Source organism: Platalea leucorodia, assembly GCF_965183815.1.
Source record: "Platalea leucorodia genome assembly, chromosome: 7".
NCBI classification, from domain to species: domain Eukaryota; kingdom Metazoa; phylum Chordata; class Aves; order Pelecaniformes; family Threskiornithidae; genus Platalea; species Platalea leucorodia.
The window spans coordinates 45242049-45264703 of record NC_138829.1 but is presented as its reverse complement, the minus strand read 5'-3'; the positions used below and the strand labels follow the sequence as shown (position 1 = coordinate 45264703).

Sequence of the window (22655 nt, the reverse complement as noted above, 5' to 3'; positions counted from 1 at the left end):
AAGAGTAAGTGGGCAGTAACTTGAATCATAGAATACCAGGTTGGAAAGGACCTCAAGGATCACCTGGTCCAACCTTTCTAGGCAAGAATTTGTACAGTGTAGATGAGATGGCCCAGCACCATGTCCAGCTGCGTCTTAAACATGTTCAGTGTAGCGGAGCCAACCACTTCCCTGGGGAGATTATTCCACTGATTGACTGTTCTCATTGTGAAAAAGTTTCCTCTTGTGTCCAATCGGAATCTCCCTCGGAGTAACTTGTACCCGTTACCCCTAGTCCTCACCATGTGACTCCTTGTAAAAAGGGAGTCTCCATCTTCTTTGTAGCTCCCCTTTAAGTACTGGTACATGGTGATGAGTTCACATTGAGAAACACTGTAAAGGAAGAGTACTGACAGGACCTGAATGTTTATGACATCTATGAGCATATCTGGGTACACAGACTTCAGGGAAGGCAACAAGGGAAAAAGTGATAGCATAAAATATAAATCAATGCTAAAATTTCATTTAATGTATTTAACACAGAGACCATCATTTACAAACTAGGTCACCAGTTGTGAAAGCTGTAGGTCATCAGCATTTTGGAAAATTAAACTGTTTCTTTACATGTCCAACAGTGAATTCAGAGGTGCAATTGTATAACTGCATCTTCCTATATACGGGTAAAACCTTCACTTCTAACTTATCTGGTATTCCAAGCTACCACCTCTTTGGTTCACTGGTGGTACTGAAGAGGGAACTGACGTGGGGAACGTAGCAGTGGAATAATGGTAGAAATTAAAAGGGCCATTGGAAAATCCCATAGTCTGATAGCGCGGAACCCATGATTTTATCTTGAACCTTGAGCTCTGTTGGGAACAACTTGCTGTTTTCCCGGCTTTTCTGTTTAGTTAGTGGAGCTCGCTAGTAATACAGAATTTGATCAACCAGAGTGCAGAGTTTGTAATGATCTTTCCAGTTAGAATTTTCTGAATTATATCCATTGTGGAACTTAGGTTTGGAAGGGGTCCCAAAAGATCACCGAGTCCAGCCTGCACTGCATCAAGACTAAATATATCAAGGCTAGTACCAGCATGCTTATCAAACTTTGTTCTTAAAAAAATCCAGTGGAAGAGATTCCACAGTCCCCCTAGACAGCCTGCTCCAGTGTTAAAAAATCCTTAGTTGGAATGCTGATCAGCAAAATCTTTTACGCATTTCTCGTTACAAATCAAGTTGACTCTTTCATGTCTTTCTACTGGAGCCATAGAGAAAAGCTGATCAACAACTCTCTAAGGAGCTTGTATGTATCGGAAAGCTGCATCTCACTGGAAGCTTTTATTTTCTTGACTAGGCGAATCTAATTCCTTCAGCTTTTTCTCAAAGGGTTTGTTTTCTGAACTTCTTGTTATTTTCCTGTTTCTCTTCAACTGTGTTTATATTTCTAAGGTGTTCAGCCAGGACCAGACACAGTATGCCACTCGGGGCTTCAGTACCATGCAAAGTTAAGAAATCAAACAAATTGTCTTGTATATGACACACCTGTTAACACATTCCAGAATTAAATGCATTTTTTGGCAGTGGTGCTGCACTGTTGATTTATATTGTTCATTATCTGTACAACCCTAGGATCTGTTTTTGCTGTATTTCTGTCTAGTCAGGAATTCACGTTGTTTATTGATGTCTGTTTCCTAAGAAAAATATTTTATATTTCTCATTACTGTTTTTTTCCTTGTTGGTTTTTGGACAACCTGTCCAAATCGTCAATAGCATTTGGGCTGTCTGATCTCATCCTTTCTAGTGTTTGCATCCCCTGCCATTGTTTTGAGGTTTTCAGGTTTTTCAGCACAGATTTTACAAGCATAAGTATTGCATCATCTAAGTTGTCAGTGAACATACTAAACAAAACAGCGTAGCACAGACACAGAAAGGTGTCTTTCTGAGGTGCCTTTGCACTAATGACCACTACGGTTTTCTTCTATCAGATGCCTGCACACCTTCTGCTAGTTGTATTTAAAATGTCGTTCTATGGAAGTGTCCTGTGAGACAGTGCCAAAAGCCATGCAAGATGTCCATTGCCTTCTCTTTACCCAGTGAGCTTAACATTACTTAAAAAAAGGGAACCTGAGTTAGCACAAATGCATTTTGCCCATTTTCCATGTGCTTTTTTCGTTCTATTAAATTAATTCATTCTATCTTAAATATTTCAAACACAGTTGCTCCAAACCTTTCTGAACATAGCAATTAAGCTATCTATCTGATCTGTCATTCTCTTCTAGAAGACTTGAGGTGTGGAGAAGCATCTTCCCAAGGAAGGGCCCATTTGAATGCATTAAAAAATACTTTGACAGGTGAGACCAAAACTGCCCATCCCATTTTTTTCTTTTTTTTTTCTTTTTTTTTTTTTAACCTCTTTTTAAGGTCTTTGCAGTTTTAAAATAGTTTAAATGTATTTTCCTTAGTAATCCTACCTTGTTCTGGTTCCTTTCTTCTTTTTCCAATGACACTATGTCCTTGGTTCTGTTTTTCCTGACACAGGGTTGCTACTTAAAATCACTCTGAAAATGATGCTAGCTTTTAGTATTATTTCACTGTAGTTATTTTCTATCATTGGATTGGTTTATTTCTCTAATGTGTCTGTTTGCAGTGGAGGGGGGAGAATTATGTCCCGAAATTGTTATTATGATAATAATCTTCTTCCTGATCCCTTTATAATGCCTGGTGTGTTGGTTTTTTTTATTAAGCATGTCATCATATAAATTAATTGTTAATTATATTTTAATTACTTCTTTCTCATCTTTCTTACAATACTTGTGTTATGTATCACTTATCAGTGATCTATAAATTACTACAAGTTACTTAATAATGTTCCTCCCTCGTAGCTGTGGGTAACAGCAAGTACCTACCTTCTATATTTATGTAGTCTTTTTTAAAGAATATGTATTTACATAGTCTGTTTTAAAGTTATTTGGTCTGAAAGAGGCAAGTCCTAAGCACATGGTTCAATTTTACAAGCATTATTTAGCAACCCTTCTAGTTTTCTTTCAACAAAAATATCCATCTTACACTGCATAAATCTACTTTACAATTATTCCCCAAAGATCCCACATGGAAGCAGGGCTATATTCATGGCATTGTATCAACAGGTAGGTAACTAACTGAGAGGTTTATGATATAAATTTTTGTCTGCTCAACTGCAACCTATTTAGGAGATTGTTGTGAAAGACAATACTATGTGCTCCTCTAACATTTCACCAGGGGATTTCAAAATGATTTATAAGACAGAGATATAATTATAGGGAAGTTGAGCTCAGAGAGGAAAGTGATTTGCCAGAATGCAGTGCAAGATGCGGAGGACTAGTAAACACACTTTAACAAACACAAGTGGGTAAAAACATTTGTTCCCTGGGGAGAGAAGGACTGAATTGCTAACAAGTGAATTCATTTGTGTTTAGGACAATATTTTTCAGGAGGCTTTTGTTTCAAACACAGGAAAATACTCATCTCGACTGCTGGAAGACTGTTCCATGACCTAAGTCTATAATTATCAGGGTGTTCTGGGCCCTGTGTCTGTGCTTTATCATGTTCAGTACGTCGGCATCTAAACTTCTTACAAACTTCTGTGAGCCTGAAGTCAGCAGGGCTCCTCTGATTTATACTACCTGAGGATCCAGCCTCAGTGGATAATATAAACTTAAATGAATTTTGGTTATGTTACCCTGTATTTTAAGGGGATGCAGTAGCCAGTCAGGCAGCCCCGAGTCAGAGTGACGTTAACATTTTCTCTCCCTTAACTTCAACCCACTGTTCCCAACTCTTCCACTTCAATCATCTTAAACTCCGGTATCTTGGAGTTTATTCCTTTACAATAATTGCATGTTCTTTCCATGCCTCATCCTGTCACTGCTTCCGAGTCAATGTTAACAAAGAGAGGTTTTTTAATCTCTCCACCTCAATCAATCCTTCTTGGCTACCTGTGTTTGGTGTTACTCTTCTGCAACATTGTACACTTTGCCTCTCAAATGTGTAGAATTCAATGCCAGAGCCTACAGGCTATTGCAGTCGTGCTATGTAAAGTGGATCTGTTCCTATCTTGAAGCAGTGATTCTGCATATGAAGCAAAAAGTCTGCGTTTTTTAAATCTTGGGGGGCATATATTGTAAATTTATGCATGGTTTGCTGCTTACTGTTTCTTGTGGTATTCCTGCTCTTGGGGGTTCTCCTCCTCAGTGAAGCTCTGGGTTGGATTATTTCTTTCTTTACATTGAGCTCAGTTTGTCAGGAGTCAGTCCCTGCTTTAATTTTATGTTGACGTTTTTAATAATATCCCTTGTCTTCACTGTTTTACATGTAATTAATAGGAGTGGCAGAATTGTCTCAATCGCATGCTGCGCTGTTTACTTGCTCTTGTCATTCTTTAAAGGAGAGGATTAACTGCAGCTTCCTCTGGATTCACCTATGCGAAGGCTTTGAATAAGACCATTACTATCACTGGCCCTTTGGTGTCAATTTGACAAAATTCCCATCTTCCCCTTTGGTCCAGGGTTTGGACTACCTGAATCAGCTTTCCATTCAAGTTAATACTTTGAAATCAACTGAGATTAATTATTTAACAACAGTTGCTTGCATTGCCAACCCTATGTATTAAAACGTCAAATCATGCCACAGAGGATCATAAAACTGGCTTTGACGAGGATGTCCAGTGAAAGCCTGCCTGCTTTGAAATGCAGCACAGAGACCAGAAGGCACGTAAGACAATTGTCCGAGTGTTAATTTCTACTCCTACAGGCAACGACCCTAGCTCTTTTTTTAGGGTATCCGAGATTCGTACATAATCAGCTGTCTCCGGACACTGCGGCTGTAAGGAAAACAACAAATACCAGAACACTTGTCGTGAAGGAAGGGAGAAAATCAGACCTTTCTCTTAGATAGCAGCATGTACGCTGGCCGAAGGGCTCGGGAATGAGGCGCTTAGGGGCTTTCAGTTTCTGAAGGGTGTTTGGCAACGGGGATGGGGCAGGGAGAAGGGACCCTGCCATTCGCCGCGGGTGCAGCCAGCCGGCGCAAGCCGGGAAGCGGTGGCACCGCCCGGGGGAAGCGCTCGGCCGCCGGAGGATGCGGGGCAGCGCCGCGGCGGGCAGCCGGGAGCGCGGGGCGATGCTCCTGGGCGGCGCTGCGGGAGCCGGCGCTGCGGGAGCCGACGCTGACAGCGGGAGCCCCGAGCACCGGGGCCGCTTTAGGAAGGGCTTCTCCGCCCGCAGAGAGGGAGCCGCGCCCGCGGCGAGGGCGCAGAGGGGCCGGGGGCGCGGGGCGAGCCCGGGGGTCTCGCCGCGGTGGCGGGCGGCGGCCCCAGGGAGTGGCGAAGGGCGGGGGGGGTCTCGCTGCGGGGCCGCGGCCCGGGACCGCCTCTGCCGCGCCGAAAGTTTGCGAAGTGGCTCGGCGCTGGGGGGAGCGGGGCGGGGGCTGCCCCGGCGGGGCTCCTCCTCCGGGGCCGGGCCTGGGCCGGGGCCGGGCGGAGCGGGGAGCGAGCCCCCAGCCCCGCAGCTGCCGCCGCTGCGGAGGGAGCGAGCGAGCGAGGGAGCGAGCGGCGGCCGGGCCGGGGTGCTGCGCGCAGGGGGAGCCCGGGACGTCTCCGCGGGCGGCCCGGGCGCGGGGCCGGGGCGCTGCCACCATGAGGCGGCGCGGCGGGGGCTGCCTCTCGCCCGCGCCTCCGCAGCTCCTGCTGCTGCTGCTGGGAGCGCTGCTCCGCGCCAGAGGTAAGCGGCTGCCGCGGCGCCCTCTGCCCCGCCGCGGCGCGGGGGGCCCGGCCGCCGTCCCGGGCTCGGCGGCGGGGAGCCTCGCCCGGGCGGGCAGCCCTGCCCTGCCGCCCCGCTCACCTGCCCGCGGCCGCCGGGCGGGGAGCCCCGTCCGGTCCTGCCCCGCCGCCGGACAAAGGTCCGTGCCCCGTCCCGCGCCCGGACGCGGGGCTCTCGCCTTCCCCGTGCCCCGACGCGGCGGGCCGGCGCCGGCGGGGCCCCCGGGCAGGCCGGGGCGCGGGTCCCGGGGCGGCGCTGCCCGGGCCGGGCGGCGGCGGAGGGTCCCGGCGCCCACGCGGCCGCTGCCCCCCGCGGAAGTTTGGCGGCGGCGGCGGCGGGCGCGGGCTTTGTTCCCGCGGTGCGAGCGGCGCGCCGGGCCGGGGCGGGCGCGCAGGTTGCCTCGGAGGCTGCCGTGCCCGGCGTGTCGGGACAGCCGCCGCTCCGGAGCAGGAATGCAGCCGCGCACCCGCCGCGACGGGCCCCTTAAAGGTACAGCCCGGCTCCGCGGCGGCGCCCCGGGCTACCTGCCTCGCCTCGGCGGCGACCGGGAGTCCTCCCGCAGCGCCCTGGCAGAGTGGGGCCAGGGCAGGAGCGGTACCAAAAATAGTGGCGAGGGGACGAGGGGAGGGGTTCGCTGCGGTCTCGGCCAGCGGGGAAGCAGCTCCATGAAGTCTCTCGCCGGTGAAAACTTATCTTTGTGGTTGCTCTATCAACTCAAGAGCAATTGCTGTTTCTTCCGCTTGTGCGGTAGTGCTTTATTTTACAAGGGCGCCCGATGGAGGAGAAAACACCTCAACGCTTCGTGGAACTGTTTATAAAAAGTTGGAAGGCTTTTGGGGGAGGGGTGCGGAGAGAAGATCCGTACCTCATTTCTCTCCCCTCACTCCTTTGGCAGCTGCTGTATAATTTCGCCCATCCGTTTTCTCCTATGCTACTCTGAAGTTGCAGGAAGCGTTTGCAGTAGTGCCGCTGACCTCCATCATTCTACAAGCATTGCCTCTGGGGCACAATCACATGGCGTTTGGGTTTCAAGTAATATTATTTCTCTTCTGACAAGAAACCTAATTGCAGGCAGCTTTGAAGAAGGTGCTAAACCAGCTTGGAAAGGCTGAGTAGAGGGCTGCAGTTCTGTGTATCAGAAAATCTGCTTTTCAGAAACCAGAAGTACTCTCAAGTTCCAAGTGCCACACAGATACTTAGCTGCAGTCTAGGACCGAGAAGGATCTAAAGTGCAGATCTTAGTGTAGGTGCAGATCTGGATGTGTTTTATTTTGGCTGTTACCCAGGTGCTCCTAGTTAATGTGTCTGGGCTGTTAACAGCCATGTGGGGGATGTCTGATTGTAAAGTGCAGGTTTGCTCGTAGGTGGTTGTGCCTTGATGTCTCCAGGACGCTTTTTATGGCAGTTTGCCTCTCTTTCAAGTAGTTCTCCCATCAGTGCACTTTCCTGTATTCTCCTGTCAAATGAATGTGAGTTCAATTTTTTTCCTATTTGAAGCAAGGAAAAACTTGAGGAGGTGGCAGGATGGAGGTGGCAGAGAAGATGCCAAAGTTTGTGATGAGTTGATGTTCCTCCCCTTAGTTAGAAATTTTTCACCATTGTCCCTTAGAAGTACCTGTGGGGATGGTGTACATCTTAACTGTCATAAAGCTTCTACAGCCGCAGAACTCACAGTGCCAAACAGGTAAATTGTTACTAGCGCTTGGTCGTTTACCACTGTACCTCAGTACAGGAGCAGGTAAAGCAAACAAGTTTGCAAGATTGACCTTTGACCCCCTTTTGGTGGATAGTGGCAGTTAAAACTGGAGAAGTCTGTGCCAAAAAAAAAAAAAAAAGAGGTCTGCAAGTATCTTGAGCTCTTGGAAAAGTTGCAGGTAAAAAACAGGTATATAGAGGGAATTTAAAGCTAATGGCATGCACTGCTGGTGCGTGGTGATGAAGAAGGGACCGATGTTATGATGGTCTGTGTTGGTATAAATACAGAATGTCACGGAACCTGTCTGGGTGATGTGCTTGCCATTCTGGCTCCTGGAGCCCTGCCAGAAAAATACATGCCTGATATCAGAGCTTCACTGCCCAAACATCTTGACTACATTTTAGCGTCACAAACGTGAGTGCGATACCTCTGTAGAAGTGTAGTTTGCAGTGGGAATCGCGATCTCCACTAGGTGTGCTTGGCATTGCTGTTGGTTCTACAGCTCTCAGCCGAGCGCAAAACGCCTGTTTTCCTGTTGTCAACTTGGAGCTGATAGTGTTCTGGTTCCTGGGTGTGCTGAGGGTACCTGGGTGTACTGTTGATCAGGTTGGATGATATTCACAGATCTCATGATCACCCTGAGTTATCTTGACTGTTTCTTTTTGTCAAAGCGGTGAAGGCACTGACAAACATCCCCACTCTTCTAAAATGAAGACTAACATGCTGCAGGAGGCTGACAAGTGGTGGTATTGGTTTTTTTTGTTTTGCTTTATTTTGTTTGGTTTTGTTGGATTTTTTTAAACAATTCTGTGTCTACTAAAACATGGTAGCATTAGTGGAAAAGCATAAAGCATACATCTTCCAGTATGAAGTTAACATTATCATTTCATTTATTTAGTGTAGATAAGCAATTTTCTTTTATATTCTCTTTCCAAAGGCTTTCCATTGTGTGCTTTAGCACTGCTTTCTGCAATAGAGAATTCCTTCTTGCATCCTGGGAGTGTGGGTGTATGCAGCAACCAAATTAATAGGTGCTTAGTTACGTAAAGTGCTTGCGTTTCCAGAGCGTCTTGTGGACCTTGAAGAGGGATATTCTGCTCATGTGGGCTGCAGAATGGGATTTCAGAAAACTCGAAGCTGTTTCTCTACATTCTGTTCATTGAAGTTAGAGAAGAAAATGTGGTTGGATATAAACATTATCCAGTTGTTTGTAGTTCAAACCAGAAGGCAGTACTTGCTGTATGTTAACTAGAAAAAGAAATTGAAGTGCTTTGTATTTTGTTTTTCCTCCTAAAAACCTGTAATTCTCCAGACTGGTGAAATTAACATTAAAAAATGATTAAAACATTCATTCTATGGGAATGATCTGTAGTCTGATAGTCCTCTTGAATCTTCCTGCACTCTTGTGAAATAGGCAAATATTATCCTTGTTTTGTAAATGTGGGAAGTGAAGTAGAAATTGTCTTGCCCAAGGCCAACTCCATTTGCCCTAGAATGCAGCTTACCATTGAGCACAATAGAATATATGCTTCATAACACTTATAAAAGCTGATAAAGAGATGTTATCTTGAAAACCAGTCAAGGTTTTAAAAATAGGTTTAAAAAGTAAGTGCACGTCCTACGCCTTCGCTGAATTCCTCTGCTGCTTGTGCCTTTTGTGGCTATTTCTCTTTTTAATAATACTTCTATTTCTCTTGCTGATGATAAAAAGATTAATAAAACTGGAGAAATTTTACTGACTCTCAGTCGTAAAGGGTGAATTGGTAAGTAAAGTATTGTTAAAAGAAATGTATAAGAAAAGTGGATGCTTTATTTCTCTAGTCCTCTGTTATTTCCACATTAGCTATTTGTGATGGTATCTCAAAGGGGTTTACATAGTAAGGTGATATATACACACGTGCGCTTGAACTGACCATCTTTTGAGATGTCTGGCTTTGCCTGATAAAACATCTAGAGCTGGAGCTCTGGCATGCAGCAAACCCACTCCATTAACTGGCAATACCGTATTTAGTGGCTGTCTGTGTTTCACACAAATCATGACAGAGAACGCTAATTGTAATTGTCGGCCATGCATCTAATGTGCTTGACGGTTGGGCTCTTGCTTTTTGCATCTGTAGTGCCTGTGGTTCTTTGCCATGGCTGTTATGTTAGGCATTACTCTTTTATGGGATTTTTTGTTGTCTATTCTGCGTGAAGACCGGGCACTGTAATGCTTCTTCAATCTCTTCTTTCTCTATCATCTTCCCTGTAGATTTCCATTTCCCTGTAATAAAGATAGTAACTATATGGATCCAGGGGCTTGTGATTCTGTAGGCTTGTGGTTTATTCACGCTGTAGATCTGGTTGCTCTGGGACTGTTAGGCTGCCATCCTGTTGTGGGTGAGTTAGTGTTCAGGTTTTTCAACTTTCCAGGCATTTTTTTGCCTCTGTTATGCAGAACTGCCTGTTAAATGCTCAAGTATTCCAGCCTGTGTATTTAGTCTGAGAGACTCTTGAGCTGCAGTCAGTGTTTCTGTGAGGAGCAGAACTTCTCGGCTGCTGTGAGCCTAGGTGAAAGGAGACTCGCTATGCAAGGGCACGGAAATAAGTTTTCATAAAGACTTTATTAGCATCAAGCGGAGCTGATGTTTGTGGACTTTTGCGTTGCTAAATTTTGGGTGACTGAAACTCCTCATATCAAGGAATTATGTTTGTTGTTTAAAATAGAAGAAAAAGAAAAAAGGGGATTGAACAGTTGGGAGTCCAGTTCTGATGGTATGAGATACAAGCCTATAGCTGGATGCTTAATGTCAGCACAACTTGGGGTTGTGAAAAGTAATAACAGAAGCTTCTGTTTTTCATGAGGTTATTCTTAGGTCATTAGATTTTTCTGTATTTAGCCACCAGTCAGCAAGTCCCAAACCATTAAGATTAACGGACAGTATTGTATATGTATATTAAATGTTTGTACTGCAAATTGCAGTTTTGTCAAAAAGTGTATGACAGAAGACAGTGTAGACTCTTGTTTCTCAAGCTGTTGTATGTTAATAGCAACTTTCTGATGTTGCAATACTCGGAACTAAGAAGCACCAGCTATTTCCCCTGAATGCGTTAGGATGAGAATAAAATTCACCTCCCTGTATTATAGGTATGAGGTTTTTTAAAGAAATCTCTTCCAGCAAAGCTTCCAGAAGAGAATGTGCTTGCCTGAAAACAGACCCTATGTTCTGTAGTGTCAAGGTGAAGTTTTACTCCTGGAGTTAAATTTACCAGCAGTGAGACGTTATCGTGACTCCGGGCAGGGGAGACCCCTCTCCTGGCTACCAGCATGGGGACTTCCTCCGTATGCCCTAGCAGGGCATAGTCTTCTGTGTCTCTTTGTTACTGCCTGACAGCCCCTCCCGGCTGCTGGAGCTTTCTGTTTCTATTGCATAGCAGCAGTTCTTTAATCAGAAATCTTGTTAGTATTCAAGGATAATTGATCCGACTCTCTGGTAGGGGGTGGGGACCCAGCCTTGCATCCTTCTCCTACTTGCCACCCCCAGTTTGACCCCTGTTGTCTCTTTGTTTTCTCCTGTTAAGTTTGTGCCAGTGATGTGTGTGTGTGCTGTTTTTCCAAGCAGCCTGAATTTGGCTGTAACCAAGAGCAGCAGTTAAATAGAGCCCGATTTCCCCGCTTCCTGGCGTTTAGTTGTTCGGCTTCATTTTCTGGTCTTCTGTGTTTTTGATTTGCAGAGAAGGAACTTACTTGGTGCCCCCGGGCATCTCTTAAACCCATTAGAACAAACTCCATTATTTCACTGTACTTAGAAATCCTCCTCCTTTAGTCCCAGCATCCATCAAAATAATGTATCCTCTGTAAGGCCCTCTGGAAAATGTTTAATAGGATCTTTTCAAGCTCAAGGAGAGTTCCAGTTGGGAAGGGGGAGGGGAGAAGGCTAATGGAAGATCTGACTGTGACTTGCAGTAAGCCTGAACTTGGCCTGTGTCAGCTCTCCCTTCACCTCCAGGCCGAGGGAGTGCTGAACAGAGCAGATCCAACACTGGGATCAAAGCTGAAAACAAAAGGCTTTGGGAGAAAAATTTCCTGTCTGGCCAAGAGGCAGCCTCACAAAGGTGGTACATAATTCATCATTTGAGGTTTATTTCTGCTGTGTTCCTTCTGGAGAGGGAAGGAAAAAAGAAGTGTCTCTCCTGCTGTTTCGAAGGGGATAAGTGATGGCTTAGGAGACTTGAGGCAGGAAGGGGCTAGAGATACCATGGAAAAACTTTTTCAGTGCAGTCTGTACCCAGCTCCTCTCTTCTCAGACACAGTCAGACATTATTTCTGTTGCGGGGGACCCTATTCTTGCCTTTTGAAGTTTCAAACAGTGAATACTTTTAACTTCTCTGGTCATTCCCAAGTCTCAGTGTATGAAGTGGTGCTGCTCTTGGCAAAATCAAGTTCTTTGAATTTCTGAGGTGTTTTTCTTACCTTAAGGATCGGTCTAAGTGCTGTGGCTCTGCATAACATGGAGGAAGAGGCTACATTTGCCCCAAAGGGTTTATAGTCTAAATTAGACATCTGACATCTGATAAGGATCAGGGATGTGATAATTCTAGTGGGATAGATAAGGTTCAATATTAAAATAGCATAGCTTTCTAATTAAATTTCCTTTAGCTTTGGTTTAATGGGAAAAGCTTCTGAAAGTTTTTCATTCCAATCACTTCTTAGAACAAGGAGAGAGAGGGGGTTTTGGATAGGAGTTGGCATCAAAGGCTACTGAAAGCTGGTAACTGGGGAAATAAGGATGAGGAAGCAGATGCAAGAGTAGTGTAAACCATGAGAAGAAGGGAAGGGAATATAGGAGTACAGATATTAACAGAAGCAAAGATACACATTTTGGAAATGAGAGCCAAGGACTTGAGCTGGCAAAGGAACAGAAGAGAACGTGTAAGGAGATCCAAGTGGAATAATTATATGGGATCTGATGGCAGAAAGAGTTGTTAATTAGGTAGTGTAAAAGATGGAAGTTTTGAAAGTGAAGATGAGCACTGAGCAGAATTTAACTGCTGAGGCAGGGAAAGACTTATTTTAGTAATGCTTTAAAGGAGGATGTGACAACTTGTTAGGGACCCTCGACAATAGAGTCCCTGACCTAGTGGGGTGATTTTATGAAATATCAGGAGCTTAGCAATGGGGGCAGAGCTGGAAAGGGAGACTGATATTGGCATAATGCTGAGATGGTGAGCCCGTGAGATAGACGTGGTGATGGAGCTGTCTGCAGCAGTGGACTGTGGGACCTGTCAGGCTTGTGAGCACATATAGCCAGAAGGATTTTTGAGTAGGATGTCTGGGAAGATATTTTGGAGGACAGTCCTGTCTGGAATAGTGTATGAAATGGGGGGGGGCAGAGTTGAAGAGGGAAACTAGAAGGTTGGAGAAGATTGCCTGGAAAAGGCATGAAGTGAGAATAGGAGATGACTCTGGGTTTGGAAAGCAGTCTGCGTATAGAAGCAACAAGACTGGTGGCAGAAAATAACACCTTTCCTGGAAAAGGAGGCTACTTCTCTTCCTCTTCTCCATTAAGAATTGCTATGTGAAGGAGTGACTAGTGAGAACTGTTAAAACATAAACATGTGATGTTCTCAGCCGTCTCCTCTGACAGGCTCATAAGAAGCATTGTGTGACTGTGCAAGAAGGTTAGAGGGAAATACGCACTCTGCTCCTTTAGCCTGAATCTCCAGCTCTGTCAGTTCATTTGACTTTGTGACAGCTGGTGGTGTCTGGGAGAGGTTCTTGCCCAAGGTGCAGCCATTCACTGTAGTAGAACCGTGTCTCATGGGATCTAGGATTAGAATAAAATAAAGACACACCTTCATTTTTTTCTTTGTGCTCCCACCCAATTTTAGTTCTGAATTTCCATAACTGCTGAATAGTCAAATCCTTTCTTTGCAACTCTGAGGGCAGGGAAAAAAAGAAGTTGTCTCAGGGTTGTAATTTCCTGCTTCTGTTCTGAGCTCCTGAAGATGAACCAGGAGGTGGGATAATTCTCTGAATTAAAATTGCATTTGTTAAGAGGAAGCCAGCTTTACTGCTGTCCTTTCTTTGTGATTCAGAGTTTGCAACTTCTTCAGGCTTGACAAATTTAGGAAATGAGGTTTTTGAGGCCTCAAAGGTTGTGTTCTTCTCACTGATTTTTGAAGCCTGTTACTCTTGAAAAGCCTGAGTTGAGTTTCTTACAGCTGGAGGACATGCCCCTACTTTGTGCTGCCTTTTAAAAGGGCCTTGATTAGCATAGTACCTATTAGAATGAGGAAAAACATAATGGTTCTGGCTGTGAGAGAAAACTGGAGAGTTTGTGGCATGGGAGAGGGAGATTGTGGAGGCTTCAATAGCCAAGGAGGAGAGGATAGTCATTGGCAAATAGGAATGCTAGTGGACTATCTGCATTTTTTGTCATGGATCTCAAATAGAAGTATTTAGTGTTTAAATCTTAGAAAGCATGATGTGAGAGTAGGTAGGAGACTAGATCGGGTCTCCTGACAAAGGCACTAGTCATTGCCCTGCAAACAGACCTAAGTTTAATACAAGGAGAGAGCAGGTTGAATTGAGAGCTGTATCCATGCAGAGTCAAGATGGTGAAGGGATTTTTCTTGGGCATTGACTTGGAAACAGGGAAGGACTGAATTGGGCTGGTTGGTGAGGTTACAGCCCTTTGCTATCTTTGCTAGGCCTCAGGGAAGGCTGCCCCTGGGTCTGGCTTCTTTCCTGTGCCAGTGAAGGGCAGCTGCAAGAGGGTGTTGACTCACAAACAGCTGATTCCTGAGCGGTTGAGGTGTCTCCGCCACAAGGGTGGTAACCTCATGTGGTGTTCCAGTTCGAACTGTCACTGCTCATGAATCAACGCTGTCTGTAGGCCTTTGTTCACTGCATTTTTGAGTGTAAGGAAGAATTCAGACCTGCAGTCAGCATTGCCTTAAACAACAGAAGGCCTTTAGGCCTTTTGGGCATTTTTTTTTTTTTTTTTCCGCCCCCGGCCCAGGGTTCTTTTCTCTGTGGAGCAGGTGGATCCCCTGCCTGTGCCTCAGCTCCCCTGGAAGGGCAGATTGTCATCTTTGCATCTTTGGCAGTTATGTTGAGTAATTTCTATGCTACCGGTACTCAAGCAGGGAAGAAGAACCTTGTCAATCCCTGCCTCCTGCAACCTTCCGCTACAAACTTCTTTGGCTTGAAGCAGCTTATCCACTCACAAGAGAAGCCCCGTGTTTCTCTGAGGTTTCTCTTGTTTGTGATCTGCCTCCTGTGAACCGGAAGATGAGGAGCTGTAATCTTCTGTTGCTCTTAGTGCAAATTCCAGAATCTAACAAAATAAGCTAACTCCTTAGGTTAAGATTTCCAGTCAATTGTCCCTAGAAAATGTTTTCTTCATACTTTGTTTCTTGCTTGTTATGGTTAGTTCTTCACCCACAAGTCTTCAGAAGTCTGGGAGCAAGCATTTAAGCTGGAAAAGAATGCCTGGGAAAAAAAGGGATAATTCCTGTGATAGTCTGTAGTAACTTTTTGTTGGTTGGTTGTGCTGGAGAAGCAAACTCTTGATGACAGTAATATGCATGCTGGAGGAAGAAGAGAAGCTCAGATGATTACTTTCTGAGAAATGACCCATGAGCAATTTTTGTGCTGCAGATGCTTTAGAACAGACTGGCAGGGAAGAGGGGGTGGCAGGCACTTGCCTACTTTAAACGCTTGGCAGAACCCCCTGTTTAGCTTAATCGGGTACGCGAGGCCAAATCTAACACAGTTACAGTGTAGACCTAATGGGGGATACAGGGCAAATTAAACCTATGTACAATCCATCAATTGTAGGATAAAAATAAACAGTACTCAGACAGAAGCCTTCGAGCAAGGAAGGGAGTGAGGCAGAGATGACATCTTTGGTATGTACATCTTGACTTACCCGCTCAGGCGAAACAGCCTCTGAGCTCAGGCTTCCGATTAAGTGACTGGGACAGCTGCCAAAACACCTACGTTTGCTAGCTAATATACTGCAGTGCATTGGTCCTGCAGGTTAATCTGGGAAAGGCATGGAGGTTTGTTTTGAGCTTTTTCTTGAACAATGTCGTAACAACACGCTCTGCATGCTGTCTGTCAAGATCTTAAATGTGGTGGCGATGCTAAAACTGCCTATTAAAGTATTGTGAGGAAAGAGGGCCATCAGAGTTATGCCACAGAAGACCAGATATGCCTAGGGAGCCAGCTTTTCTGACCTTGCGGGCTGCATACCAAAGTCTTTAAGGTATGTGCTGTATGGCTCTGTGCCCTTTAGAGACAAGCAGAAGGGGAGTGGCTCACGGGAGGGAAATGACAGTAACTCCATAAGGAGAGAATTACTCTGTTGCAGCATGGGGCTGGGCTGAGGTGGGCATGCAACAAGGTCGCTCTACAGCCCCGCATTAACCAGCGTCAGGAGCCCTTGCATGCCCAAGGCTCTGTGCCAGCGTGGCTTGTGCTGGCTGTGTAGCAGCCCTAGCAAGTAAGACACATTTCAACTACTCAAACCATGAGAACTGAATACAATGCTGAGATTTCCTGCTATACTATTTGATGGCAAAATAAACATTTGACTCCCACAAGAATGAACTCCAGAGCTCTGTACTTACATGTAACCGAAGGGAAGTTAACTTTTTTTATTTTTGGATGTGCAAAGACATGATAGAACTAAATCAATGAAATCTGTGCAGTGATGGAAGGATTTCCATTGCTGCTCTTTGTATAAAAAGACTTGATTTCAATGCTATCTCAGCCAAAGCAGCAAAAGCTGTCTCCACCTAAAAGTACTAGAGAACCATAGACTGAAACCAAATGAAAACGCTGTCCATTCCTATGAAAACATTGTTTCTGGGATTTGGCACTCCTGTTGAGGCTAATGAAGTAAATAATCCAAAATCCATCTGTTTGAGAAAGTAGTCTGAATCTAAACCAGAACACAAGTTTCTTTAACAAAAAAAAAAGAAGTCCAAACCTAGCCAACTAGACTGCCACAAGTTATTGCGCAAAGTTATTATGCTGGCAGATAATACCAAATGAAATGTGCAAAATCAAGTCAGGCTCTTACCAAATACTGAATTGGCATGTGCAACTTTGAGTTGGTTACAGGGAGAACACCATAAATCAAACAGTAAATGCCTGGGAAAGAGAAGTAAAAGGAGAGATTGAGAAGGAAATCTTCTAATCCTGTGAGTAAGATATAAAAGAAGATTAAAGAGAGCAAGAAAACACTTATTTTACTAGAAATAAAACATTATTCCTTGGAATATTTTCATTTTTATCATTGAACTCCATGCCATGTAGCCTTCTCTGTTGAAACCTCTGTGGAGGCAGGCACTTCATCTATTGAATCTACTTCTGGGAGAAGCTCAAGTGTGCTGTCTCTTACATGTGGCTAACACTTGCAGAGCTTGTTTTGCCAATAAAAGTGTCTTTGAATTGACTGTGGTGGGATGTGGTGCAAGTTCTGATGCAATATAAGGCTCTTTGTAAGTGCAGATTTTGATGAGAACTTGTCTCTAAAATCTCTAGTAATTTTGTTTTCTTGTTGCTGTTGTGAATTGGCTCCTTCCTTTCTGTGGTTCGTTGTTGTATGGTTGATGTTTGAAAATGAAATGTCTTCCATCTGGTTAAGAAATTTGATTTATCCTTGGAGGCCTGAACTGCTGCCTTTGCTAGTAGGAAATAAACAATGTTCCAACTGTCCCTAATTATCACCCACTTGTCTTCCTGCAGATCCATGTCTCTTGCAAGGGCACTAGAAGGAATGACTTATGGATCATGAATTGCATGCGTTTTCCCTGTCCTCTATTCCTTCATCTCTATCAACTTAGTCCTCTCCTCCTGTTTAAACTTTTTAAATTGAACATACTACTTAGAACGATTAAACAGTGGGCTGGACAGCGGAGACGTGGCTTGCCTGGAATGCAGTCAGTGGCTTGTTTCAGGTGACATTAGGAATGTAACTGCAAATGACTCACAAGGGCACGTTACTGATTTGGAGTAGGGTTTAGTATAATTTCGCTTTATAGGAAACGTTGCCTTCAAAATACAGTTTTAGGGTAACATAAAGCCCATGTTTTGGAATATCGGAATGAGAGGACTTTTTGTTCCTGCTGCCTTTTGCTTTCAGTAAACTTGATATCTCTCTCAGAGAAATTTTTTTGGTGGGGGTGCTAGGATGTTGTCACTGCCGAGGATTGTTCTCTGCCCGCAATATATGCGGCTCGGCCTCTAGCTGCCAGGGCTTCCTTGACCCACAGGGTGTGGTTTCATGTTATGCCTAATCTAGTGTTACTGTGGGTTGCCCCACAAGAGTGGTCTCGCCCCCTTGTCCCTTTGATAGGTCTGTGTGTATGTCAGCTGGATGAATCAGTTCAGCTTGTTGATCTGGCACAGAATTGACCTGCAAAATGGTGAAACCGGTGACACCACGGGTAGGGTGGTATTGGCAAGCTGAAGAGAATTGCTCTTCAGTGAGCTCATCAGTATAGACCTGATGGAAGGATGGAGGGAGGCAAGACCAACCGTTTTTTTGGCACTGGCTTGCTGCTACTTTGCTTCCTTAACAGTAATTTGGAAAGACTTTTCCGGGAAACAAGGGAAGGTGAGAATTCAAGCCCAAGATTCAGTTTCTATGGCTCGCATAAGCATAGGCCTCTGTCTAGTATTGTATTTGTATGACAGTCTTAGTGATGTATTGGTGTCACAGTGTGGTCAAAGATCAACCTATAGATGTTGCAACTGGTGCAGTACATTAATTGGTGATGCCTTTTGTGGTGGAAACTTTTATTCATTAAGACTGGAAGCAAACATCTACTATCTTGTTTTACTTGGGCTAACACAGACTTATGTTCTGAGTTGTTGCCAGAGAAATTGTCGATCTAAATATGAAAAACTTTATCCCCTCACTAGTGGCTTGACTCTTCTTCCTTAATCTTGCCTTTTAAATGACTGATGTCTAGCAAAGAGTTGTTTTTTTGACCCTTATTTGCAGAATCTGGATCTGAGTTTTGCTTGCTCTCCCCACCCCTCTCCACTCATGCAGTGGTGTGTTGTGGTTTGACAAGCCTGGCCTGGGCACGCACGCAAAAGGAGGCACAATCTCACCCTCCTCCAGAGCTGATGCAGAAATGGCAGCAACTGATGCTAAGTTCTGGTTAGTCAAAGAAGACAGCTAGCTGTTTGGAAACATAAGCTGCCTAAATGGCTATTCCTCTTCTCCCTGAATGAATATGTGCCAGGCTGAAGGGGAAGATCTACATGGGCTGAATCTCACACATGAATTGTCAATTGGATCACGTAAAGATTCACTCTGATGGAAATCAGAGCTTCACAGTGTTAGATGCAGTGTGTGCATACAATAAGGACAATCCCTACTCTGAAGAGTTCATAATTTCTACATGCAATAAATTGACAGATTTATCAAATAACAAGAGAAAAAAACACAATAGAATACTGATTAGCATAGTAAGTAGAGGCTCCACTTAAATGCTTTGCCTTTGAGTCTGTATGTTGATACTCCTTGTCCTGTCATCTCTATCCCCAAAATATCTTTCTGTTGAAGCTGCCTTTCTCTAATCTTCCCCCTCCCCCCCGACACGCTGCATGCAAAATTATCACAATTAAATAGATGCGTTTGTTGTGTCTGGGGTCTGATACTGGGAGAGTGAAAATTCTTCTCAGATGTAATGCCCTTCTAAGAGGATCTAGTTGCTGTGTTTGTCCTAGATAGTGCATGTTCCTGTTATCTGCCAGTGTGTTCAATAAATGGTTAGCATTAGTCTAATGGGAGGTATCATATCTGAACCTAGCACACAAAGATCTCTTCTGCCTCTGTGACTCTTCCACCCTTTCCCCTTCATCCTGACTGTAGCAGCTCTTAGGATGGATCGCAAATGGATATTTAACCATGTAACCACAAAGGTCAAGAAATTTGAGAACAGAAGCGTAACTTGGACTTGGTTAGGAATCCAAGTGTTAAACCCTGGATTCCTGACTTGGGATAGTTTAGCTGTGACCAACTTTAAATAATAATTATTGAATGTTCCTTTTTGCTGCTTTGTAGCAACAAGCTGAATTGCTGGGTAGTATTATGTAAATATGTAATTGGCTTCCATGGCCATATTTACTCAATAGCTTGAGTGTTTTTCCCCATAACCCTTGGAGATCATCTGTACAGAACTTAACTTGGGAGTATCCTCTTTGCAAGCTGTGACATAAAGGTTCCCTATGATTGTTGGGCCAGGTGCGCTAATGGCTAGGTCTTTTGGTCTTTTTTTTCTTTTTTTTTCTTTTCTTTTCTTTCTCTAAGGATAGTTGACAACTTGATTTTGGAGTCTACAGAATTTTTTCTTGCAAGGGTAAAGAACTGAACCATGCTGACTGGTTGCTTAAGAGCTGTTTTTTTCTGCATACTGAAGTCAGTGGCTTTTTCCCAGAGTAGAATGTTACATTTTTAAACATTTACTGTACTCAAGTGTAGAATGATCTAATTTACCGTGTTTATTCCTTTTCATAAGAATTTTCAGCACAGTAGCATGTGTATCCTACTTCTAAATGTACAAACACTCAGTAAACAGACTGTAAGAAGAAAATAACTCTTGAGCCACTGTAGTAAATATGTCTGTAAAGCCTTAAACAGGAAATGACCCCAACTACTTCTGTCTGGCTGTGAGGCCATGGTTCTGCAAGCAGTGAAGCAAAGGGAGGAATCAAACTGGGCTGGGTGAGGAGGAGTTGGAAGATCCTTCAAATTTACATCTTTTCACTGCTCATCACCCACTGGACTACTTTCCCTGATCTGTTTTACACCAGGTTGCAGAAAGGTGTGCCAGCTCATGGGGGTCATGGGACTGGGACTAGGGGAAGGGGGGCTGGGAGCTCTCTGAGCTAGCACTACTGATGAATATGAAACCACAATCCTGAAGTTTCTTTCCCATTTTGAGCAAGTATCAGTGTGTTTCTGGAGGACCTGAGAGCTGTGTTATCACTTAAGCATAGTCAAATAAGGCTGCTTCCTATCCTTTGCTTATCGTGCACAGAAGAGGGTTTGTTTTGGGAGGATATCTGGCAAAGAAATCAAGAAACTAGGTTATAGCACGAAGGGCAGAAGGTTATATCTTCCCCATGGAAAACAGTCATGCTCTTCTGAGGACTTGATACCTAAATCATCTTGTATGTATTTCAGTTTGCCAAGTGTTTGTGCAGTTATGAGGAGGGACGTGGGAATGATTTCCAGAATGCTGTTGCTATTTGTAATTCCACATTGTTTGATAGTGTACAATAAAAAATGGAGGAAGGGGAATGAACCTCTAAGCACACTTCTCAGAATCTGGAATTAATGGACCACATTCAACCTTGGAATAAAGGACCAGGAAATGGGAAAGCAAACTGAGTTCAACCTCTGAGGTTGAGATGTATGCTATCATGACCGTAATGGCGTGTAGCTTAGTGGCGTACTGTGACTTCAATAGATCTGATCTTGACTCATCAAGGCTTGTTGGCTGAAGGTCCAAATGTACCAGATGTTCTTACTTACAGAATGATCTGTAGGAATAAATGTTATGTTCTTCTAGGGTCTGGGAATGGCAGTGTATGGTACCAGAAATATTTAGCAAATTTAGTCAAGATACAAACTGCACACTAAGGCCTTTTTCCCCACCACAGAAATCCTTTTTTTTTTTTCCTGACTGAAAAAAGTTATTTTACTGCACAACCATTAAAATGGATTACTACATAACTCTTCCACTTAGGAGTGGAAAGAGAGGAAAAAAGTCTGTGTCCAACTGAAAAAAAACCTCCCAGGAACTTCTCAAGGTAGATCGTAATTACTGAAGATAAAATTCTGCTATGAATAGAAGTAACTAGATGAGTAGCCCTGTTTTGTGCCACGTCTTTACTGCTATCCAGTCATCTCAGGAAGCATTTATAGCACTGATGGGCTTGGGTCATTCTTTGATCAGAGGAAGTAATCTAAACTTGGCTGAATAACATCACTTCTTGTAATGCCCACAAATTGCCTCAAAAGCTTGATTCAGCTTCATTTGTCTGTTGCACCCTACTCCCCAAAGTACAGTGGAATAACAGAAGGAAAATGGCTCTTGAGTCATCACAGTAAATGCATCTGTAAGACTGAACAGGAGACACCACACTGTCTTGTCATGGTTTTTGGCACTGAGATCATGGTTCTAGCAAAAGGCAGTACATTTGCATGTAGGGTGAGCTTTTCCTCTGTAGGCAGAATAGTTTAAAAGGCTTTAAAAAAGTGTCAAAAATTCTTCTTCCAGGGCTGAATGACGTGTCTGATGAAATGATTTGTGGGCTTTGTGAGGAATGTGTCTTTTATTTTAGATATGCACTTCAGATCCTGGAACTTGGTCCAGGAAGTAGTATCAGAAGCAGTTTTTAATAATATTATTAATACATGCTTTTCTCATGAGAAAAATCTGCAGGCATCTTTAGCCTGCTTTTGTATGGAAGTAATGGTTATTTCAATATGTGTGCATATCTTCTCACCCAAAAGACTGGTCCCAGAGAATAAAAGCTTCATGAAAATAGGCAGCACAATAAAGGGAAGGCACCACAGAAGCAACTTGGCTGTGGGTGAAGATTCCTCATGAGTTTGCATTTTGTTAGACATGAAAGAATCCCCTCCCTCCCTCCATTTGGCAACACATGCACAAAAATTGACTATTAGAGATGAATCCATCTAAACTGGCTTTGTTAATTCTGCTTCTCATGTAGCTATTGAGATTAATCAGGTGTGCAAGTTGGAGTTTTGCTGGACATAAGCCTATTTCCAGGTTCCCAAGTAGTAGCAGTGGTCCAAGCAGTTAGTTCATCAAGCTCAGGAGATATTTAGTCCTCTCTTGTTAGGAGGTAGAAGTCTCCAATTTTAATTGGGTTGCACTTTAGGACTGCTCAAAAACTGGCTGGTTTAGGATGTGGCTGCTTGGCTGTAGAGTGATATTTCTGGGGAGAAGCACGTTGTGTTCTGAGCTAACTGGCTGCTGGCTGGTTCTCAAAGACAAATGAGAGGTTTGGGGTGGGTTTTTTTGTTTGTTTTTTGGGTTTTTTTGTTTTGTTTTGGTTTTGTTGTTGTTTTTTAAACTCGTGAAATTTTTGGGCTGGATTTTATCTGTTAGGGTTCTGATATTGTGCTGATCCCCAGCTTAAGGGT

At 44.1% G+C, this 22655-nt stretch overlaps 1 protein-coding gene across 1 annotated transcript in view; it reads left to right on the top strand.

Moving 5' to 3' along the window:
• Positions 1–5647: 5647 nt before the first annotated feature.
• Positions 5648–22655, top strand: part of LRP4 (LDL receptor related protein 4) — a gene marked incomplete at its 5' end in the record, with an annotated part of 82538 nt that continues 65530 nt past the window's right edge. The window contains one exon of the mRNA XM_082316776.1: positions 5648–5732. Coding sequence (XP_082172902.1) covers positions 5648–5732 — 85 coding nt within the window. The remainder of the gene's footprint in view (positions 5733–22655) is intronic.